Genomic DNA, 25,316 nt, shown 5'->3' with positions numbered 1-25,316 from the left:
AACCCTAAATCCAACAGAGGGCTAATATCTAATACATACAAAGAACTCAAGAAAGTAGAACCCAGAGAACCAAATAAGCCCATTAAAAAGTGGGGTACGGAGCTAAACAAAGAATTTTCACGTGAAGAACTTCGGAGAGCTGAGAAACACCTTAAGAAATGTTCAACATCATCAATCATTAGGGAAATGCAAATCAAAACAACCCTGAGATTTCACCTCACACCAGTCAGAATGGCTAAGGTCAAAAAATCAGGAGATAGCAGGTGTTGGCGAGGATGTGGAGAAAGTGGAACACTCCTCCACTGCTGGTGGGATTGCAAGATGGTACAACCACTTTGGAAATCAGTCTGGCGGTTCCTCAGAAAACTGGGCATGTCACTTCCTGAGGACCCTGTTATACCACTCCTGGGCATATATCCAGAGGATTCTTCAGCGTGCAATAAGGACACATGCTCCACTATGTTCATAGCAGCCCTATTTGTAATAGCCAGAAGCTGGAAAGAACCTAGGTGTCCTTCAACGGAGGAATGGATACAAAAAATGTGGTATATTTACACAATGGAGTACTATTCAGCCATTAGAAACAATGAATTCATGAAATTCTTAGACAAATGGATGGAGCTGGAGAACATCATACTAAGTGAGGTAACCCAGTCACAAAAGATCCATCATGTTATGCACTCACTGATAAGTGGATATTAGCCTAGAAACTTTGAATACCCAAGACATAATCCACAAATTAAATGATGTCCAAAAAGAATGGAGGAGTGGCCCCTGGTTTTGGAAAGACTCAGTGCAAGAGTATAAGGGAATTCCAGAACAGGGAAGTGAGAAGGGGTAGATGGAGGAACAGGGGGAGGGAAGAGGGCTTATGGGACTTGTGGTGAGTGGGGATCCAGAAATGGGGAAATCATTTGAAATGTAAATACAAAAATTTATCGAATAAATAAATGAAAAATAATTACAAAGTTTCTGTAATGCAAAGGACATTGTCAAAAAGACAAAACGACAACCAAGAAATTGGGAAAAGATCTTTACCAATACTACACCTAACAGAGGGCTTATATCCAAGATATACAAAAACTCAAGATGGTAGACTCCATAGAGCCAAATATCCCCCTTAAAAAATGGGGTACAGAGCTAAACAAAGAATTTTCACCTGAGGAATATCGAATGGCTGAGAAGCACCTAAAGAGATGTTCAACATCCTTAGTCATCCAGGAAATGCAAATCAAAACATCCCTGAGATTTCACCTTACACCAGTCAGAATGGCTGAGCTCAAAATCTCAGGAGAAAACAGGTAGTGGTAAGGATGTGGAGAAAGAGGAACACTCCTCCACTGCTGGTGGGGTTGCAAGCTGGTACTACCATTCTGGAAATCAGTCTTGCAGTTCCTCAGAAAACTGGGAATGATACTACCAGAGAGCCCTGCTATACCCCTCCTGGGCATATACCTGCAGGATTCCCCAGCATATATTAAGAATTCATGCTCCACTGTGTTCATAGTGGCCCTATGTGGAGTGGATATAGAAAATGTTGTATATAAACACACTGGAGTACTATTCAGCCATTAGAAACAATGAATTCATGAAATTCTTAGACAAATGGATGGAACTGGAGAGCATCATCCTAAGTGAGGTAACCCAGTCTCAGAAGAACACTCATTGTATGCACTCACTGATAAATGAATATTAGCTTAAAAGCTTGGAATACCCAAGACACAATTCACATTTCAAATAATGCCCAAGAAGATGGAAGGAGTGGTCCCTGGTCCTGGAATGGCTCAGTGCAGCAGTGTAGGGGAATACCAGGTCAGGGAAGTAGGAAGGGGTGGATTTGGGAACAGGGAGAGGGAGAAGGGCTTATGGGACTTTCAGGGAGTGGGGATCCAGGATAGGGAAAAATCACTTGAAATGTACATAAAGAATATATCGAATTAAAAAAAAAAAAAAAAAAAAAAAAAAAAAAAACAAAAAACCTTGAGGTATAAGGAGAGCTCTCATCTATTGCTTGTAGGAAAGCAAATTTAAAGGCCACAATGAGAAACACTACGGCACTGTGGGAATCAATCTACCAAAAATCATTCTATACCAATCTTAGGCATATACCCAAAGGATTTTAAATCCTACCCCAAGGGTAGTTGATTAATCCTGTGGATTGCTTCTTGATTCATTATAGCCAGAAACAGAAGGTAACCTGTATCACAACAGAATGGATTTTTTTTAATGTGGTAAATTTACATAATGGTAAATTCAGGTGTTAAAAATGGAATCAAGAAACTTGCAAGCAAATGGATGGAACTAGAAAAATATTGTCCTGAGTGTGAATGTGGAAGTTTCAGGTTATTAGAACTTACTGGAGGAAATATGGCACCTGAAATAGATTTTGAAGGATTTTAATTGTCAACCCATTTTGCTGTTAATATTTCCTATTTGTGTATGACAATATGATCTCTAAGCTTCTTTCTCCTGACTCAATGTGTGCTGCTTGCTACTGAACTTCCTTGCATTGATGGATAATATTATATTGGCTCAACACTAAGATAACTTTTTTTCTGTAAAACTCTGTAATGTACATAATGTTGGGTCATGTTGCTTTATCAAAGCAACCAAAAGTGACTACTGCATTGTTTTTATGATATGAATAACAACTGAGGGAATTGTATGTCACAATGTTTTATAGGTATTTAGGAGAATAAAATTCATTCTCTGTAGTTAAATCCAGGTTTTACCAAGTTCAGTAAAACTAAAGAGCACAGGAATGAACATGTAGAACACATTGGGACAAAAAAGATTGTTATTTACCTCAGCCTGGAAATAAGAAAATTCCCTGCTTTGTAATTCATCTTTACTGTAATTTTATAGTGCATAGAACAATTGTAATTATTCTTTGTTGGTAATTTTACAGTGGTAGGCTTTGGTTAGCAAGCCAGAATAATTATATCTGAAATAAACACATTTTTGTTATGAAAGTAAGCTCAAAGCATTAAGACAAGTTGCACTTCACCTTTGTAAATCTTGTTGGCCATTGTATCATATGCTCAGATAAAGACAATTGTTGACCCTGCTGAGCATTCAGAGAAAAGGTTCCAACTTTCACCTTTAGTCCAAGACCCTTTGGAAAGTTCCAGAAGTTGAGAATATCATACTTTTCAATTAACCTCCATTTCCACTCTAAGCTCATGTGTTCTCCTTTATGAATTTTCCTTAGGAAATGGTGAAGCTGAAAAGGACAAATGCATCTATATCAACACACATACACGTGAAAGGATATAACTGTTCAGTGGAAAGTATATCATCTGTAATGTCTGAAGTAAAAAGAAGCATTACTGCAGATATCAATAAGGTTATTCAAACCCCTTGGTGAGTAGAGTAGAATTCTGTCAGCTCTGAGAAAAACTTTGAACCAAGGCTCTGTAAACAGTATCCATTTATTATCAGGATATATTCATAGATTCAGTGTGTAACACAAGGGCAGAGTTTTTACTTTTAAAATAATAAAATATTAGTTTTTTTTCATTGATAACTTTTTTATTTTTATTTTTTATTAGAAGTATTCTGTATTTACATTTCATATGTTGTCCCCTTTCCTGTTTTCTCCTTGAGAACTCCCTAACCCATTTTCCCTACCCCTGCTCACCAATCCACCCATTCCTGCTTCCCTGTCCTGGTATTCCCCAATAATGGGGCATTGAGCCTTCTCAGGACCAAGGGCCTCTCCTCCCTTTGATGTTCAATAAAACTAACCTCTGCTACATATGCAGGTGGAGCCATGGGTCCCTCCATGTGTATTCTTTGTTTGGTGTTTTAGTCCCTGGGAACTCTGGAGATACTAGATGGTTCATATTGTTGTTCCTCCTATGGAGAAACGCCATCCATGGACTGCCCTACCTGGGGATCCATCCCATATACAGTTACCAAACCCAGACACTATTGTGGATGCCAACAAGTTCTTGCTGACAGGAGCCTCGTATAGCTGTCTCCTGAGAGGCTCTGCAAGTTCATGACAAATACAGAAGGGAACACTCTCACCCAACGATTGAACTGAGCACAGGGTCCCCAATGGAGGAGCTAGAGAAAGGACCCAAGGAGCTGAAGGGATTTGCAGGCTTATATAAGGAAAAAAAAGTAGTTTTAAGGGGAAAATTTATGTATATAAACATTGCACTGCAGAATAATACTGTGAAATTTAAAGATCAGCTTTTTATTTCAATATGAGAAACATGAAAAATCTGTTTTACTTTAATTATTAGAATGAGACAGTTTTGGAACTATTAATGGCATAGTCTTAATAGTGATTTTACTGGATAGTTTCATGTCAATTTGACATAAGCTTGGGTCATCTGAAAAGGGAGAACATCAATTGTAACAATGCTTCTATACAATCTTTCTGTAAGCCAGTTTCTTAATTACTGTTGTCAAGGGATAGAACAACTTATTTTGAGTAGGACCAGCCCAGAACTGGTAGTATCTGAAAGTATAGAGTAGTATAGAAACAAGCAAGCTCTTCCCTTCCACAGACTCTATATAAGCTCCTGCTTATATATGCCTACCCTGTTTGAGTTGATGCACTGAATTCCTTGCTGAGTAATACTGATGTGGAAGCGTAAGCTAAATAAACAGTTTTTTCTATACCTTGATTTTGAACAGGTTTTTTCATCAGAGCAATGATGTGGTGAAATCCTAGTGAGTACTTTAGCTCCTTGCTGCCTTTCTCACTACAATCATAAGGACACAAACAAATGGATATGAACTTATCCCTAGAGAGTGACACTAAATTTGTGATATTTTTTTAAAAATGCACTAAACTTTACAATACCAAATTGGAATGACTTGGCAAACTTTCAATATGTCACAATTCCAATATTATAATACGATGGAAGGGATTTTTACCTGCCAAGGAAAGAAGACCATTTCTTCCGTATTTATATGTGATTGCATTTGATATTGTTGAAGACTCATTTCATGAAGAGTGTGAGCAACAGCATACACAGAAATGTATATGTTATGACTCTCTTCACTCATGTTTGTGTCAACAATGGTTGTAGGGGACAATTCCAAGGAAGCATTTGGCTGACAATTTTCCAAAACTTGACAATCAAATTTAGAAAATGAGCAGTTCAACAGTGCATACCACAGCTTAGGAAGGTAAGGGTCTTCTGGGTATTTGGAAGGCTTAATGGTCTGGATAAAATTGGAAAACTCAAAACTCTCCTCATGGTGGTGTGAAAAAATGAGACTCCCATGGAATGAGTCTAACAGAAAATAATCAGCATGCTTTGTTTTATCCCATTGTGAACTCATGATCCAGACTTTCCATGTGATTAATTGTTGGCTTAGATTGCTCATTAAACCTTGGAGAGAATCAGTATCTCCATAAATAATAAAAACATTGGCCAATGATTTCTGGATCTTCTTTAAATTTTTCCAGAAATTATAGGAAAATGAATTCCAGGTGACTGGAATCATTTCCACAAGAGCTAGACATATTCTATTCCTATCCATTTCTTCTCTCAAGTGTGACAGTATCTGAGTCCCTTTGTGGTCATCAATGAGAATCAGGCCAACCCAGGACCAATTGAAATGAATAAGCAGAGAGACCATGGCAAGTGACAGAGATGTGTCATTTGGAGCCATCTGGTAGAGAGAGGAAAACTGACCTCTGTCACTCAAGATAGGATCTGAAGGCCCAAAAGTAAGCTGAAGAGGAAAATAGAATTGGAACTAAGAGGAAGAATACTTTTATCACACACAATCTCAGTCCTGAAGCAAAAGTTGGAAATAGTGGCCATTAATATGGTTTAAAATATAAGTCTTTATTATTGATATATCTGAAAAATTACAGACAATTCTTCCAGGTTCTATGACATTCCTGTCTATTCCACACTCATCTTCTTCTAGTTCAAACAAAAAAAATGTGTATTGATCACCTATTACCTTCCATAATTAAGACATAATTTAAGTGTCTCTCTTTTACCACTGCACAAACCTGAAATGTCCACAAGGTGTATATAAGGTTTTGGTCCCACACAATAATCTCCCTCACCTGTGGGAATTTGTACAGGTGCAGCAGTGTCCCCATTTGGGCAGATGTTGCCCATGATGTACCTGTGAGTGCAGCAGCTGACTTTCTATTCATTCTACAGTTGTAATTAGGCATGAAGTTTCTCTGTCCTGTGAGCCAAACCAAAGTACTCATAAGAGTGTTTTTTTCAGTGTATGGGACATTATAAACATCAAATCCCAGGGATATGTTGGATAGAAGATGTGGATTCCTATTGATCTCCTCAATGGCAAATATCAAGGCCAGAACAAACTGGTAGTTCTTAAACGTATACCTGAACAGATGACATAAAATTACATGGGAGCAAAACATAAACTGAAAACGTTGTGAGATATAATGTAATAAATTTTATGATCCAAATGCCATTTTCTGTGAAATCAAAATTTTACTAGTCCCAGGTATGCTCGAAATACAATAAAATATGTTTCCCATTATGATTGTTTAATATCCAGTAAAAATAATAGTTGTTATTAAACACTCATAAAACTTTTATTTACCTATTTCTCATATGTGGTTAGCATTAAAAGTTATGCCTATATATCAAGGAAAAAGTCCTCACAAAATATCAGATTTCCTAGCACTTGGATCCTTTAGCCTCTGCAATTATTAAGGTTCCTTATTGTGCTACTCAATTTTCCAAGACAGTATATAAAAAATAAACACCAGCTAAATTTATCCCATGTGAGATACTGGGTGTCATTTCACTATTTTTATCTTACTGTCTACTCTTATTATGTAATATATGTATGTGTCTATGTTTGTGTGTATATTCTCATTGACACAATGCATACATTTTAATATATTTTAACAAGTATAAGTAAAAGACAACCTCCAGGGTCAGTCCTAGCTTTCCACATTTTTATCTCAGAATTTTGTTTTACCTTGGGAATTTTTATTAGATTTTTAAGGTTTCATAAAATGGTTTCTATACAATCCCCATCTCCTCCAGTATATCCAAAATCCAGCACCCTGTCTTCCCTACCCACCCAAATTTGAACCTACTTTTTTTTTATTCATCAAGCCCACTTTATGCTTCTCATATATTTATTGGTGTGTGGTTTTGCATTTGAATATGGTTTGCCTATAAAAGATAACACTCACAAAAATATGAAATAACTATTCTACTGCTAGGTGATATGAATTGACAGTTGCTCCCTTGTTATGGGTGAGACTTCCTGTCTACCTCCTGTCTGAATGATAATACTTAGTCCAGCTTAAGATTATATACAATTTGTATATGATATTATAGGCACTATGAAATTGTCTGTGTAACTGCCTTGTTCTGTATGAAAGACATTATTATTTCCTTATACAATCCTTTTAGCCTACATTTTGCAATGAACTTGAGAGGGATGGATGCAACATAAACATATATTCTATTTAGAGCTAAAAATTCCACAAACTCTTATTTTCTATACCAAGACCAGTATGGGTCTTTGTAAAAATGACCATCTCCTGCAAATACAAGTTTCTCTAATAACATTTGAGATAAACATTAATCTATGCTTAGAATAATAAATTAGCTAGTTAATAATATGTTTTATAGCAGAATAATAGTAGTATGTTCTTATATAGTATCTATGACTTCTGTAGCAAAAGGTTTTTGACCCACCAATAGTGTCATATATAAGGTTCATATGGTTTAATTCTAAACATAAAGTGATTGGTTATTATCCTGATGTTCAGTTCACTTATGTAAGGGTGGACATGTGTTACCAGGATACTCACTATTGCTATAAAGGATCAAATTTATGCAAGATTTATTATTCTTATAGTATGATACATAGCACTTTCCATTTCTAAGAAAACTAACCAGTGAGGATGCTTTCTCAGATGAGTATAACTTAACATCTGCATGCTCTCTCAGTATAAGCACTTCGTGGCTTTAGAAATAGGGTCTTCTAGTCAAGATTATATTTCCAATTGTTTACTATTAGTCTATGAATGTGGGTGTATAAACTGCTCCAATACTATCTAGTTTCCAGGACTTTTCAAAAATGCCTATATTTTAATTATCCAGTCCCACGTTTTCATTGTCTACTCTGTCTTCCCATTCACCACTTCAAATAGGCCTTCCCCATTCTACTCAATCCATTTATTTTTTGATACCACAGCTTCCTATATTCCCTCTTTTGAAAGATACTTGCTCATAATAATGTCCATGACCCTTAGAATTTTAATGCTGTTTAAGTATATTCCAAATGAAATATAACTACTATTTAAATATAAAAAATAGACACAAATGAAAAAAATTACTTATTACCTTTATAACTGTACATTCAGTTAACTTGATCAGAATGATGGAGTCCAGCTCTTTTATTTATCTGTTAATTTTATATTTATGTTTTTCTTAGAAGGTGAATAATATTCCATCAAAAACTATATTCCCTTCCTCTGCATATGCCTGGCTATGTGACAGACAAACTTCTAGGGATTGATTTGTGTTTATCTCCCATCCTCTAAGGAATCACTGGTTTACAAGTGTTCACTCAAGTTTCTGGAGAATTGTGTTCTTGTCCTCACACTTTTACCTGAAATCTTTTCCCTTCTGAACCATATCCTCATCTATATAACCAACAATGAAGAAAATAACTTAGCCTCTGCAAGATCCCAAATTCCATGTACATAGAAGAATTCATTTTCACATTAAAATAAAAGTATTCCATTTCAAAAAAAATGTTTCATGAAGTTATATGATTTCATAGCTAAGTACTTCATACTGGACACACTTTAGGATTTCACAAAAAACCAGTTTTACTTAATCATGTTGTAGAATCCATATGAATAAATATTAATTTCTCTTTAAACATGAGAGAGAGAGAGAGAGAGAGAGAGACAGAGACAGAGACAGAGACAGAGACAGAGAGAATGGGCATGGTCATAAAAGAGAAAAACCTACCCATTTCATGGAGTTTTAGCTAATGCCAGACTCAGTGAAATTGACAAACAAGATTTACCACTTGTCCTTCATAACTTGTTGGAGAAAGACAGGATAGAGGGTCAGAGAGTCAGGAGAATGAATGGAAACCTGCATCTGGGGAAGTGGGCATCATCTATCATCTACTTTTGGACAGCTGGTGAGATTTATAGCTTGCATGCCATGAGGTGCATTAAACCCAAAGAACATTTTCTTCAAAGTCAACAATAGAAAAAAGTCTTTGTACCTAAAATCTTTGGAAAGCAAAAAAATAAGACCTGCATGATGTTAAGCAGGATGCATACATGGAAATAATACATCTGGGAAATACATGAAGGAGTAAGAAGACTGAAATAAGAATGAACGAGAGAAGCAATCAAAAAAGTTTTGCAAATATTTTCATCATTCTTTTCATTTCAAAAAATACCAAAACACAACCATTGAATTATTCCAATTAGCTAAATGCTTGTCATGAGTACATAAGAACATGAGTTTACTCTCCAGTACCCAGTACCAATAAAATTCCAGAAATGTAGGATTGCTGGTGAATCTTGGTTGTGAATTTTTTTGAATTGGAAATCAACCAAATCACATCAGACAGGAAGGGATTTGTTTGGTATAGTGGTTTTGTTTTTGTTTTTGTTTTTTTGATTGGATAGTGTGACATGAGAATCACCTTAAATCTAGGCAAAACCTTCTGGTGACAGTCCACATAAAGGGTTATGGCAGAAGAAAATTTTATTATTTTATTCAATAATCCATAATTATATTTACATTTCCTTTATTCCATACATAATGTTTAACCAATTTTGATAACTTGAAAGAAAATTCCAATTAGAAAACTGGATTACAAGTTCCCTATCCCCACTGAAGGGCATTTCATCAAAGGTCTTTTCCTTTGAGAAAGACAGGGCATCAAGTGAGAAATGGGTTTGCCAGCCCACAGTCAAAATACTGACCCTTAATTGTTCCTGGCAGAATAAACTGCAGAGACAAAAATGGAGAAGAGCCTGAGGAAAAGGGGGTCCAGTGACAGATCCAAAGTGGAATACAACTCAAGAGGAGACTCCAAGGTCTGACACTATTACTGAGCTATGGAGCACTCACAAAAAGAGACCTGTCATGACTGTCCTTCGAAAGATCTAACAAGCAGCTGAAATACTCAGATGCAGATATTTACAGCCAACCAATAGATAGAAGTTGCTGATCCCTGTGCTTGAATTAGAGCAAAGCTGAAAGAAGCTGAGGAGGGTGACCCTGTAAGAGGACTAGCAGTCTCAATTAACCCGAATCCCTAAGATCTCTCAGACAATGAACCACCAATCAGGCTACATACACACTTAAATCATGCCTCCAACAAATATACAGTAGAGGACTGCCGGATCTTTGTTCAGTCAGAGAAGAGGCACCTAAACCTCAAGAAAATGTAGGCCCCAGAGAATGGAGGGGTCTGGTGGAGTGGGTACATCCTTGTGGAGACGGGGGTAGGGAAGAGTCACAGGGTGGCCCGGGCATGGAATAAGCAACAAATAAACTTATGCATGTTGAAAAATGAGGAAAAGACATGGAAGAAACTGAGTGTAAGGCATAATATTTACACATATACACAGAACAATAAACACCACATTAAAAACATATATAGTACATACACCTAAATAAAAATTTCATCAGAAACATGGTAGGAAATTTTACCACTGTGTACTTGGAGAGTTTCCGTTATCATCCAAATATTTCCAAAGCTTAGAGATAGTATAAAATAACTTTGTAAATATATTCTAGGTAAAATATGGTTTCTGCTGAATAGACAAAATGAAAATTATTTCATCTAGACAACAAATTTTGAATTTTTGTGATGAGGTTTGCTATGTCAATCACAAATAAAATATGTTAAAATATCTTCAACATTCAATGACTTTTCACATCTCATCCCTTTCCATCAAATTTACATGATTAAGTACTCCACAAAAGCATCAATCAAAATAGAGTAATTTGAGAATGACCACACACCTTCACCTGTATGTTTTCATTGGTAGATTTCCATCCATAAATTCTCAGTATGGCTGTGAATGTGTTTTCTAATTTTCTTTTATTAACAGGAAAATGCAAACAATGTTCTCCTTCAAACCCCTATTGTATGGATAGCTAGTACTGTGGGAATGTCTGCATGGAATAAAGTACACTGTATTTCCTTTAAAAAGAAAATAGGATGATTTTGTCCATTTAACTGAAGCAATAAATTTCAACCAGACTTATCTTATACTGTCCCATAATCCTGAGGAATTCAGACATTCTAAAAGAAACATGTTTGGGTAGCTACCACTTTATTTAATGTGTATTGATAATGTATTCATAACAATGGAAGAAAACATAGTGGAACTGAGACACTTGGAAATATGATACAAATATTGAAAAATTGTCTGAGAATGAAGATTATTATAAGATGAACCTTTAAGGGCAAGTATCTGAGGTAGTTGTAGTTGTTTTTGCAAATGTGAGATGTCCCAACTAGTGACATTCTGATTCCTTCAAATCAGCAGCAGCTAACATAGATAAGACATAGTGACTCTAAAGCATTATAACAAGCATTCATGAGTCAAAGTTGGTTTTAGTGGGATCACTTCTTTTTACAGAAAAATAACTCAACTTGCAGAAACCTCCTGAAAAACTGGATCACGCTTTAATTTAATGTCTCTTCCTCTGAAGACCTATTATTGTAAATGATGTGGTGCTGTGGACTGACTAAGAGTAAAAGCCAATTATAAAAGTATAAACTATAAAAGCCAAAGTTAATAAAATAAAAAATCTTTACTTCACCTTTGTAAAAGGAAAATATAATTCAAAAAGATATTTCAGAATGGAAGACAAGAATTGTCACAATGAAAACTGCAGGGAATAATCAAGTTTGATTCCATATATATCCTTACTCACATGAATTCTCAATTCCAAAAATGTATAACTGGAAAAAAATCACTTACTGTAGGTGAAAATCCTTGTAGTAGTTCACCACATTTCCATAAGCAGTTTTGTTTGCAGTGTAGAAAGTATGAAGTGGAAAAAAAGCACCTATCACCACATCTCCTTCACAGTGGAAATTTTCTTTGATTCTGAAATAGCACTCAGAATATTGAAAGGCACACTCAAGACTGGGAATCTGCATAGACCATGGAATAAAAACACAGAAGATCCTATTAACATACATGTCTGTACAGCTGTAAGTATGAAAGATGTATACCTTGCAGTGACTAGAAAATATATAGTAAGCTCACATTTTGTGAGTATGTGTACTGCTAATTTTGCTGATGAGTGAAACTGTCACAATAATCATCCAAGTTCTTTCTGGATACACTTCCATGGCCATTGAGAATTCTGAAACAGTTTTCTTCCCTTAGGCTTTGCATCTGAGGCCCTGTAACTAAGTGGAAAACAAGCTAAAAATATTTTTGTAGATCTTTTCTAGCCACAGGCATGGTGATTTCAGCAAAGACAACAGAAAGCAATAGCTCAGGGATTAACTACTCCTGAACTGATTTAGCCAAAAATGTAAAGCAGTAAACTTTATAGGAAAACAATTGAAGATGAGGGAGAATGTGCTATGCTAGACAAAAGGAAAAATATACAAGAACCATGATAGGCCTAGCCAAAAGAAGTGGAGCCTTATGGTGAATAAAACCAAAGAGTATCAGTATCAGTATCAGTATCAGTATCAGTATCAGTATCAGTATCAGTATCAGCATCAGCATCAGTATCAGTATCAGTATCATTCTTCCTTTTCCAGGTTGCAGGAGTCTCAGTACTTTCCTACTATATTATGTATGTCTGCACGCCATTAATATGTGAAACCTAACTCACAAAATTCGTTTCTCACTTGGGTAAACCTAAATTCAAAAATTCAAATGAGATGTTTAATTACGGTGAAAAAGTCATGTTTTCCATTGACATTTTGAGCTTTGAACTCTAGAAATACTGATCTCCTTTTTTATCCTTCAGAAATCATTGAATAGGTATGTTGTCATAATCCATTCCTACACCTCCAGAAGTGGGCTTATATACTATTAAGATTTTATAACTGATTAATATATAAAAAAAATACCCTTCTTCCCTCCCATAAAACCTAGAACATGAAAATCATCTTAGCATATCCTATCATCCAATATACAGAATGAAAATATCAGGAGCAAGGCTCCATTTCTTAGCAGACAGAAGAAAGTTAAAGACATAAACATAAACACCTTAAGAATAAATGGGAAAGTCGAGTGAAAGAAACTTCAGCATACGCAACAAAAAATAATACTATAATAAGAAATATAGGCACTGGTGCGTCCGGCCCTGCTGAGTGGACGATCCAGTCCTGAGGCCTCTGGAAGGAGCCTTCTGGTCTCTGCCTCTGGATCAGGAACATCCTTGGGCCACTGTACCCCATCTCCAGGCAGTGCAGGAGGCCAGTTGTGCACACAGAAGCTGGCTGGGAGGAGGCAGCATGCACTGGTGAGTCTAGCCCTGCAGAGCGGAGGGCCCAGTCTGGAGGCCTTTGGCAAGAGCCTTCCAGTTTCCGGCTCTGGATCAGGAACAGCCTCGGCCAGAGCACCCCATCTCCGAGCAGTGCACGAAGCCAGCTATACACCCAGAGACCAGCTAGGAAGAGGCAGCTTGCACTGGTGAGTCTGGCATTGACAACAGGACCAACACCAGTAAGAACTAGATGGCAAAAGGCAAATGTAGGAACATTACTAACAGAAATCAAGGCAATATGGCAGCATCTGAACCTAATTCTCCATTAACAGCATGTCCTGGATACACCAACACACCAGAAAAAGAAAATTTGGATTTAAAATCACTGGTCATGATGCTGTTACAGGAACACACGAAGGACATAAATAAATCTCTTGAAGAAATTCAGGAGAAAATGGATCAAAAGTTAGAAGCCCTTACAAGGGAAACACAAAAATCATTGAAAGAAATTCAGGAGAATACGGGTCAAAAGATAGAAGCCAATAAGGAGGAAATGCAAAAATCACTTAAAGAAATACAGGAGAACTTTGGTCAACAGGCTGAGGTCATGAAAGAGGAAACACAAAAATCTCTTAAAGAATGACAGGAAAACACAAACAAGCAAGTGAAGGAGCTGAGTAAAACCATCCAGGATCTAAAAACAGAAGTAGAAACAACTAAGAAATTGCAAAGGGAGACAACTTTGGAGATAGAAAACCTTAGGAAGAAATCAGGGGCGATAGATGTAAATATCAACAACAGAATACAAGAGGTAGAAGAAAGAATCTCAGATGTCGAAGATACCATAGAAACCATGGACTCAACAGTCAAAGAAAATTCAAAATGTAAAAAGCTTGAAACCCAAAACATCCAGGAAATCCAGACACAATGAGAAAGCCAAACCTAAGGATTATAGGCATAGATGAGAGCGAAGATTTACAACTTAAAGGGCCAGTAAATGTCTTCAATAAAATTATGAAAGAAAACTTCCCTAACCTAAAGAGAGTTATGCCCGTGAATATACAAGAAGCCTACAGGACTCCAAACAGACTGGACCAGAACAGAAATACCTCCTGTCACATAATAATCAAAACCCCAAATGTAGTAAACAAAAAAGAATATTAAAGGCAGTAAGAGAAAAAGGCCAAGTAACATATAAAGGAAGACCTATCAGAATCACACCAGAATTCTCACCAGAGACTATGAAAGCTAAAAGATCCTGGGCAGATCTCATGCAGACTCTAAGAGAACTACTTTACCAAGGAAAATGCTCAGTTACCATAGAAGGAGAAACCAAGATATTCCATGACAAAACCAAGTTTACCCAATATCTTTCCACAAACCCAGCCCTACAAAGGATAATAGGAGGAAAACAGCAATACAAGGAGGGAAACTTCACCCCGGAAAAAGCAAGATAGTAACTTTCTTTCATCAAACCCAAAAGAAGTTAACCAATCAAATTTAAAAAATAACATCAAAAATGACAGGGAATAATAATCACTATTCCTTAATATCTCTTAACATCAATGGACTCAATGCCCCAATAAAAAGACATAGACTAACTGACTGGATACGTAAACAGGACCCTACATTTTGCTGCATACAGGAAACACACCTCAGGGTCAAAGACAAACACTACCTTAGAGTAAAAGGCTGGAAGACAATTTTACAAGCAAATGGTCTCAGGAAACAAGCTGGAGTAGCCATTCTAATATCAGATAAAATTGACTTTCAACCCAAAGTCATCAAAAGAGACTCTGAGGGACACTTCTTGCTGGTCAAAGGAAAAATACAACAAGAAGATAAACCACAGTGCAAATTTATGATATTGTTCTAGAATCATTTGCAGAAATTCATTTGGAAAATAGCACTTTGACCAGACATTTCATGTTAGTGGAAATGGAACATTTGAAAATGAACATCATCCTAAGTGAGGTAACCCAGTCTCAAAAGAACACTCATGGTATACACTCACTAATAAGCGGATATTAGCCTAGAAGCTTGGAATACCCAAGACACAATCCACATATCAGATGATGTCCAAGAAGAAGGAAGGAGTGGCCCTGTTCTGGAAAGGCTCAGTGTAGCAATGTAGGGGAATATCAGAACAGGAAGTGGGAAGGGGTGGATGGGGGAGCAGGGGGAGGGAAGACGATGTATGGGACTTTCGGGGAGGGTGGATCCAGGAAAGGGGAAATCATTTGAAATGTAAATAAAGAATATATCAAATAAAAAATAAAATAAAAAATAAATAAATAATATAAAATGAACCAATGAACCATCAATTTACAATGTGACTCAGGTGCCCACCTGATCTAGTTGTTAGCTGACCCACCAATTTACATAATACACATGCACAGCAGAAATCTACTATTAAGTGGAAGTGGTATATGTGTGGTTGTGCCTAAAAATCTCTTGAAGCATTATTTTCTCATGTAAATAAATTACATGAAAAAGTTGCCCACTAAGTGCCTGTGGTTTCTATTCCTTTTGCAATTTCATCTTTTCCAAAGCATGTCTCATATCAGTTGACTAAGGAAAAGAAGACTAAGGCTGGTTTTACTGATGGTTTTGTATCTTATGCAGGTACTGCCCAGAAGTGGATGGCTACAATATTATAACTATATAAGCAATGGAGGAGTATACCTCTTATCTCCACATCCTGTTCAACATCTGTTGTCATCTGTGGTTTTGATCTTAGCCATTCTGATAGGTATAAGGTAAAATCTCAGGGTTGTTTTGATTTGCATGTCTCTGATCACTAAGGACTTTGGACATTTTTTCAGGGGCTTCTCAGCCATTTGAGATTCCTCAGTTGTGAATTATTGGTTTAGTTCTATACCCCAATTTTTGATTGGTTTGTTTAGTAATTTTGGTGATTAGTTTCTTGAGTTCTTTTTATAAGCCCTTTATCAGATGTGGGGCAGGAAATAGTTAAACTCAGGGCCAAAATCAACCAAATAGAAATAAAGAAAACAATACAAAGAATCAACAAAACCAGATGTTGGTTCTTTGAGAAAATCAACAGGATAGAGAAACTGTTAGCCAAACTAACTAAAGGGTGGAGAAGCACTATCCAAATTAACAAAATCAGAAAGGAAAAGATAGATAAAATGACAGAAATGGAGGAAATTAAAAAAATATCAGACCCTACTATAAAAGCCTATACTTAACAAAAAAGGAAAATCTTGAAATGGATGGTTCTCTCGAGAGGTACCATATAGCAAAGTTAAATCAAGAGCAGGTAAACTAAACAAGCCCATATAAATAAGAAATATAAATCACTAAAAACCTCCCAACCAAAAAAAGTCCAGGGCCATATGGATTTCGTGCAGAATTCTACCAGACCTTCAAAGAAGACCTAATACTAATTTCTCCAAACTATTCAATAAAATATAAAGATAAGGAATACTACCTAACTCATTCTATGAAGGCACAATTACTTTGATACCTAAACCACACAAAGACCCAATCAAAAAAGAGAACTTTAGACCAATCTCACTTATGAATATTGATGCAAAAATATTCAGTAAAATTCTTATGAACTGAATCCAAGAACACATAAAACCCTCATTCACCAGAATCAAATAGGCTTCATCACAGGGATGCAAGGTTGGTTCAATATATGAAAATCCATTAACATAATCTACTATATAAACAAACTCAAAGGAAAAAAATCAAATGATCATCTCCTTAGATGCAAAGAAAGCATTTGACAAAATACAACACCCCTTCATGCCAAAAGTATTGGATAGATCTGGAATTCAAGGCTCATACCTAAACATAATAAAAGCAATTTACTGAAAACAAGCAGCCAATATCAAATTAAGTGGACACATACTTGAAGCAATCCCACTGAAATTGGGGATAAAACAAGGATGCCCACTCTCCCCATCTCTATTCAATATAGTACTCTACTCGAAGTACTAGCTAGAACAATAACACAACAAAAAGAGATCAAGGGGATACAAATTGACAAAGAAGAGCAACTTCTTATCCCTTCCCCCATAGCATTGAGCTGGACTTCCCAGCTCATTAGCGGACATTCTTGGCTGGCAGCACCTAGCCTTCCTCTGCTGGTGTTATCTCTGGCCTCTGTTCCACTGGGAACAATACAGCTGCTTTCACCTTGACAACCAAGGCTGCCTCAGGGCAGTCTCACCTGGAGACCAGCAGAGACCTGTTAGACGACCCGCTGAGAAGTGGAGCCAAGGAGTTCCCGACCTTCTCCTTGATGTTGGGGGGCAGGGTTGTTTTCTAAAGACTATATATTTTGGCTAAAATGTAGTAAAGTCAGTCTCTATTGGCAACTGTCCTCTTGACTCATTTCTCTTTCGTCCCCTTCCCGTTTATCCCCAGAATTCTCTTCCAGGTCTCCAGTTCACATGTGGCCGCGGGCGGCTACAACTTCTTTTATAGCAATTGAACATTTTAGATCTCTTCTCTCCTCTCCTTATGGAAGAAGCTCTGCTTAAGAGACAGGCATTTTTTCTTTCGACTTGCAGTAACAAGAGAGTAACAGTTGGCAGCACACAGGTGAAACAGGATTCTAGGAAAGAGAGTTAAGAAGCCTTCTTGGGTTTGGAGGTGCCAAGAGGAAGATGACACTGTTTAGTCCTAAAATATTCCATGGTGACTATCATTCACATATGCAATTGGCAACAGTTTTTATTTCACAAACCCAAGAAGCTTGCATTCAGTGATTTGCCACATACAAAAATGGTGACAACTCTAGTCAAAGGTTTTTAGGCCTTTTTATAGGGAATTATGAAAATTTTAGCTATGATTAAATAATCCAAAACTGGGAAACTGGGACCCAGGACACACATGATCATCTCGTTAAATGCTTGAAAATGCTTAGACAAAATACAATACCCCTTCATTTTAAAAGTTTTGGAAACATCAAGAATTCAAGGCATATACATAAGCATAATAAAAAGCAATATAAAGCAAACCAATAGCCAACATCAAAATAAATGGAGAGAAATTTGAAGCAAGGCCACTAAAATCAGGGACTAGGCAAGGCTACTCACTCTTTCTCCATTTATTCAATATAGTACTCAATACTCAAAGTGCTAGCTTGGGAAATTAGACAAAAAGAGAAGGTCAAATGGATACAAATTAGCAAAAAGGAAATCAAATCATTACTATTTGCAGATGATATTATAGTATATATAAAAGACATCAAAAATTCTACCAGAAAACTCCTACACCTGATAAACAACTTCAGCAAAGTGGAAGAATATAAAATTAACTCTAGCAAATCAGTAGCCTTCATCTACATAAAGAATAAACAGGCTCAGAAAAAATTAGGGAAACAGCGCCATTCACAATAATCACAAATAATATAAAATATCGTGGTGTGACTCTAACCAATCAAGTAAAAGATCTGCATGACAAAACCTCAAGTCCCTGAAGAAAGAAATCAAAGAAGACCCCAGAAAGTGAAAAGGTGTCCCATGGTAATAGATCAGCAGGATTAACATAGTAAAAGCATTCTGCAGATAAAATGCAATCCCCACCAAAATTCCAACTCAATTTTTCACAGAGATAGAACGAACAATTGTCAACTGCTCCTGGGCCAGGAACCCACGTTACAGTTAATTTGTAATCAGTTGTACAAATAAGGCATTTATTGATTTTCTCTCTCCTTTTTCATTTTGTTTTTTGATTTAGTATTCTTGAATGATCTTTCCAGATATACAATCGTAGCTCTCCTAGAACTTCCTATATAAACCACACAGGCCTTAAATTCATAGCAGAGATCCACTTGCCACTTCCTTCTTATTATCAGGGATTAAAGGATTTCTCCACCACACTTGGAATTGGTTTCTAATGCAGATTATGACATCATGTTTTTTCCTTTGTTGTTTAATTAGATATCCAATATTTTTCTCTTCCCCCTCCCCTCTCTTATAAATTCTGTTAAGCAAGATCATGGAAAATAGACACCAGTAGGATACAAAAAGAAAAAACTTGATTTTTGGAAGAAGAACACAAAAAAGTTTAGAATACTATGGGATGAAAATGTCTTTGTAAGACTCTTACACATCAGACACTAATGCTCTCTGCTTCCTCTTAGTCAACTTTCAAGTATATTGAAAAGGTAAGAGCTTCTCCAAGGTACATTGTCTCTTTGGAGACACTCACAAGAAACTCATAATTGCTTTTGGAAATTAGCAACTGGAAAACTCTTCAGAGTTCTTTGACCCCGATGCCAACATTGTTATTGCTACTGCCAGTGAAATGAAGATTATAACTCATAAGAGACATGAGGTCATAGAATTGTAGATGTTTATATCAGCATTGAGATGCCTTCTTCTCCAACAATGATGCTTATTAATATTTTAGGAGCTACATATTGAGCTTAAGATTCATGATATAGGAGTTAAGCAAGCATTTGTAATTCTGCTTGGAGGACCATTCCAGCAAATAAGGGATATTTGGTAAGTGCACAAAACAGATATAAACCAAACTCTGTCTAGTGAGAGGGAGAGTTTCTAAGCTGTGATAAGATCAACTAACTAAAGCAACTTAATGAGCTTGCACTAATCCTTCACATAGTTAATACTATGGACTGAAATCTTTGACCCTGAGTTTTGAAGATTTCATATAATTTCAAATGTGATTAAGTATTATAGTAATTGGGACATTAATATTTTTCTCTAGCATATTTTACATAAGTCATTAATGACTTTTTATATAATTTTCATAGATGAAAAAAAAATGGTTTCATGTTTATAAGAAAGATTTAAAAAAAGAACTATAGGAAACACCAAACCCTGGAATGAATCATGAAATGAAATTGTTTCTAGAGTAATGAATATTGAGTATATCCTAAAATGAAGTTTTAATGACTGATGACTGCTTTATCTCTTGAACTTGAGAACACTATGTTGAAAGGAAAGGGGCTGTCACTGTAAATCTTGCACAACATACATTTAGCACAAATTTCTTCTGTCACTTATTTAGTTAGGGGTTATGGCAATGCCATTGTCATCGGTTGGATTTGTTTTCCAGCTTTAATTATTTGTTTTCCAGTTTTATTGACACTGAAAGCTTTGTAGCTGGCAGGCAAAGAAACCTCTTCCATTTCTACATTGCATATTATTTGAGTTATTACACTTAATTTTCAAACAAAGGGTGTGTTTCAATTCCAAATTATCATCTTTCCAAGTGTCTCAACATCTTGACAGTTCTTAGAACTTAAAGATTTCCATTGTGTGACTATTACTTTCCTGTATTTCAACATTTAGTATTATAGGTTATCAGAACAATTATTTTGTGTATGTTCAAGAATAACAGCTATCCAACAATTCCATGAGATACAGTGCTGCCAAGCATCCTGGACATTCACCTGCCTCATGTAAGACTGGTGACTGTCACAATTCCTGGTTTTTTTTTTTTATCTAATGGAGAACATAATAACATGAAAGTATAAATTTTGCAGCTTATTACAAAAGATTCATAGAACACGATGTTTTTTTCAAAAAATTGTATTGTCATCATTATTGTCAAGGATGTTTTATCTGTGGGCCCATAATTTGGATCTGTGGTGCCATAACATCTATCTTAGATGAATACTAGCAGCCCTTGAGACATGTTCAATGTAACTTTATGCTAACATTCATTTTTAGTGCCAATTGCTTTTTAAACATTTATTTGTAGACATAATTTGCATGTGAGTGTGTGGAGAGCATGAATTAGCACTTCCTTTCAATATAACATCTAAATCACTTTTTGAATCTTATGATGAGTAAATTTATGCTAGATAATAAATATTTGTTGCTTAAGAATAGGAAAATATGAACATTTTTCTTATATCATTTAATTTTTATGCTAAAATTTCAGATTAGAAATGTACTCGGTATGGATTTATTTCCTGGTATACATGGCAATGGAGTCTCTTTTTCGCTGATATGAATGGTTATCAAAGTTATCCTAGAAATGTACAATTAACTTTCTTCTCCATTTGCAATGTCTCATCATTGCTTTTCTCACAGAAACAATGCTATATTGTAAATGCTGAATAATTCTAGTAATAATTTTATGGAGTTCTATTTAGAAATATGTACCTTTAAGACTGGAACAATTTTATGGAAAGTTATTATGGTTTCCAAAATATATGTGATTAATGTCAGGATCTTGTTATGATACACATATCTTTTTGGTTTTATTGAACTCAAGTGAGTCTCTCCTACCAACCTCATAGACAACAAAACATCAAATTAACCATATTGCTCAGAAAAACAAGTGTCACCATAATTTAAAGGAAAAGGTCCTAAATGACAAGATGGAATTGAGGAATTTGGCAATAGGAATAATGTTCTTCTCACAAAGTACTGTTGGAATTCTGGGAAATCTTTCTCTTCTATCCCATTATCTAATTATTTACTATAATGAATACACATTGAAGCCTATAGATTTAATCCATATACATCTGATTGCAGCCAACTTCTTGATACTTTTCTCTAAAGGTGTGCCTTACACAATAGTAGCACTTGGAAAGAAAGAGTTCATCAGTAATTTTATTTGCAAACTTGTTTTATATATTCAAAGACTCGGCAGAAGCATGTCTGTGGGCACTACTTGCCTCTTAAGTGTCTACCAGGCCATCACAATCAACTGCCAGAAATCCTGTTGTAAGAATCTTAAAGTCATATATTCAAACCACATTGGCCTGTCTATCTTCTTCTGCTGGGTCATGTATATTACTGTAAATTTCATTTTCCCTGTGCTTATGCATATTGAAACGATTCAAAATAATATGACAGAAAAAAAGAGATTTTTTACTCTGTTCTGCTAGTCGTGATAAATTTGTAGAATTTCTGTACATAGCGTTATTGTTATTTCCTGAAGTCTTGTTTTCTGTGCTCATTATCTGGTCCAGTGGCTCCATGATTGGCTTTCTCTACAGACACAAGCAGCACATTCAACACATCCGGAGCACCTCCATTTCTCTTAGAACCACCCCTGAGTCTAGAGCCACCAAGAATATCCTTCTTCTTGTGTCTGCATTTGTAGCTTTCTATAGTCTCTCTTCCATATTGCAAGGTTTTGTTGCTATTTTATATGAGCCCAGTTGGTGGTTAGTGAGCATCACAGCCATCAGTTCTATGCTTTTTCCAACTTTGAGCCCTTTTATCATGAGTCAGGATATCCTTGCACTCAGATTCTGCTTACTCTGGACAAATAATATTAAAATCAAATAATTGCTTCACAAGTGTGTAAATGGTATAATTTTGCTGTTGATTTATGTGTTTAATCACTTGTATCCATCCAAGAGTCAGTATGAATATTATGAGAGAAGCTTCTAATCTGGTTGAGATAATGCCTCAGAGGGCAGCATGCAGAAGAATGCAAATTGACCCATTCTTATCTCCATGTACTAAACTTCTCTCCAAGTGGATCAAGGACCTCCATGTAAAACCAGACACACTGAAACTAATAGAAAAGAAACTGGGGGAGACCCTTGAGGACATGGGCACAGGGGAAAAGTTCCTGAACAGAACTCCAATAGCTTATGCTCTAAGATCAAGAATTGACAAATGGCACCTCATAAAATTACAAAGTTTCTGTAAGGCAAAGGACACTGTTAAAAGTACAAAATGGCAACCATCAAATTGGGAAAGGATATTCACCAACCCTACATATGATAGAGGGCTAATATCCAATATAAACAAAGAACTCAAGAAGTTAGACCCCAGGGAACCAAATAACCCTATTAAAAAATGGGGTACAGATCTAAACAAAGAATTTTCACCTGAAGAAATTCAGATGGCCGACAGGCACCTTAAAAAGCTCAACATCATTAGTCATTAGGGAAATGCAAATCAAAACAACCCTGAGATTTCACCTCACACCAGTCAGAATGGCTAAGGTCAAAAACTCAGGAGACAGCAGGTGTTGGTGAGGATGTGGAGAAAGAGGAACACTCCTCCACTGCTGGTGGGGTTGTAAGATGGTACAACCACTTTGGAAATCAGTCTGGCGGTTCCTCAGAAAACTGGACATGACACTTCCAGAGGACCTTGCTAAACCTCTCCTGGGCATATACCCAACGGATTCCCCGGCATGCAATAAAGACACATGCTCCATTATGTTCATAGCAGCCTTATTTATAATAGCCAGAAGCTGAAAAGAACCCAGATGTCCGTCAAAGGAGGAATGGATACAGAAAATGTGGTATATTTGCAAAATGGAATACTACTCAGCAATTAGAAACAATGAATTCACAAAACTTTTAGGCAAATTGTTTGATCTGGAAAATATCATCCTAAGTGAGGTAACCCAATCACAAAAGAATACACATGGAATGCAATCTCTGATAAGTGGATATTAATTAGCCCAGAAGCCCTGAATACCCAAGGCACAAATTGCATAACACATGACTCCCGTGAAGAAGTATGGAGAGGCTCCTGATCCTGGAAAGGATTGACCTAGCATTGGAGAGGAATATAAGGACAGAGAAAAAGGAGGGAGGTGATTGAAGAATAGATGTTGAGAAGAAGGTTTATGAGACATATGGGGAGGGGGGATCTGGGAAAGGGGAAATCATTTGGAATGTGAACAAAGAATATAGAAAATAAAAATATTTTTAAACAATTTAAAAAAAAAGAGAGAATGCCTCAGAGGTTTTTGTGTTTTCATCTTACTGAAAGTGCTCTTAATATGATCAAACCATAGCAAAACTCTAAGAGTTAATGTTGTACTCTAGATGAATTATATCCATGTTTTCTCATACAGTAATTACTGTGGGAAATTAATTAGTTATCTATCAGCTCTTCAGAGTCAATTTCCACAGTGTAGTTGACCAAAACATATATGCATTAGATGAGTATGATTGAGGCTAACATATTGAAAACTAAGTGGGGACTGTTGTGGGGAAAATGTTTTCATTATGTCTCACATGTGTGATACACAGATTTTGCTTGTATCATCTTCATTGTTCTTGTGTAAATAAGATCTTTGTATAAAAATCTGACAGTTCCATTTGTGGAATGGATGAACACAACCATTTAATAGAGAAGGAAATAAAGTTAATACAGTTATAGGCAATGTGCTTGAAAGTTTTGATTGTTTTTGACTGTGTGAAACTGTTGTTAACTAGGGACATTATTTAAAAGGTACAAAATGCTTGTGTATACAGGGCTCATTCCATTCTACTGAGATTTGAAATGGTGGGCAAAAGGTATCATTTATCACCAGAATGTTCATTCTGTCTTCTTGTTGTCCCAAGAATAAACATATTTATTTTTACTCTGGGAATCCTATCAATTTAGTCTACATCTATTGAATAGACATGGAGTTATTCTCATCTTTCAAAGATACTTACAATATTTATAACATTAATTCCAAATAAGATATGTAGAAAAATCTTCAATTATTACTACAAAGTGACACCAATCTCTAAACTATAGTAGGTGAAGGTCTCCAGGCTAGGTTGTATAATCTGAAGAAGCAAATAATCTGCAATCCAGTTCAGATTTCTATTGTCCAGACATTTGGAACAGTAATATAATAAATAACTTTTTTATGTGTTTAACGATACTACAAGTAACTTAACATGTAAGAAATATCAAATTAGTTGAACCTAAGAAATCTCCTTAAACATTGACTCTTGACATATCACACTACAGCCATGTATGAAAAATGCATTTTAAAGAAAGGATTCCTCTACTGAGATAAGAAAAAATGGTAGATAAAGGGAAGGTACAGAGAAGAGATGGGTGACAAAAATATCAGAATATATAACAAGTCATGTCAGAATTTGGGAGAAGATACTAGTATACTATTATTATTCAAGGATAAAATATACCAACACCCCCAAATGTGAGAAAAACATAT

At 36.0% G+C, this 25,316-nt stretch overlaps 1 protein-coding gene across 1 annotated transcript in view; it reads right to left on the bottom strand.

Moving 5' to 3' along the window:
• Positions 1–12,180, bottom strand: part of LOC127673970 (vomeronasal type-2 receptor 116-like) — a 34,655-nt gene extending 22,475 nt beyond the window's left edge. Inside the window, exons 1-4 of the mRNA XM_052169775.1 lie at positions 11,957–12,180; positions 6,032–6,338; positions 4,894–5,700; positions 3,008–3,223 (exon numbers count right to left, since the gene is read on the bottom strand). Of these exons, the coding sequence (XP_052025735.1) occupies positions 3,008–3,223; positions 4,894–5,700; positions 6,032–6,338; positions 11,957–12,180 (1,554 nt within the window). The remainder of the gene's footprint in view (positions 1–3,007; positions 3,224–4,893; positions 5,701–6,031; positions 6,339–11,956) is intronic.
• Between the last annotated feature and the right edge of the window lie 13,136 nt (positions 12,181–25,316).

Source organism: Apodemus sylvaticus, chromosome 23 (assembly GCF_947179515.1).
Source record: "Apodemus sylvaticus chromosome 23, mApoSyl1.1, whole genome shotgun sequence".
In the NCBI taxonomy this organism is placed as follows: domain Eukaryota; kingdom Metazoa; phylum Chordata; class Mammalia; order Rodentia; family Muridae; genus Apodemus; species Apodemus sylvaticus.
This window is presented reverse-complemented; position numbering and strand designations above follow the sequence as displayed.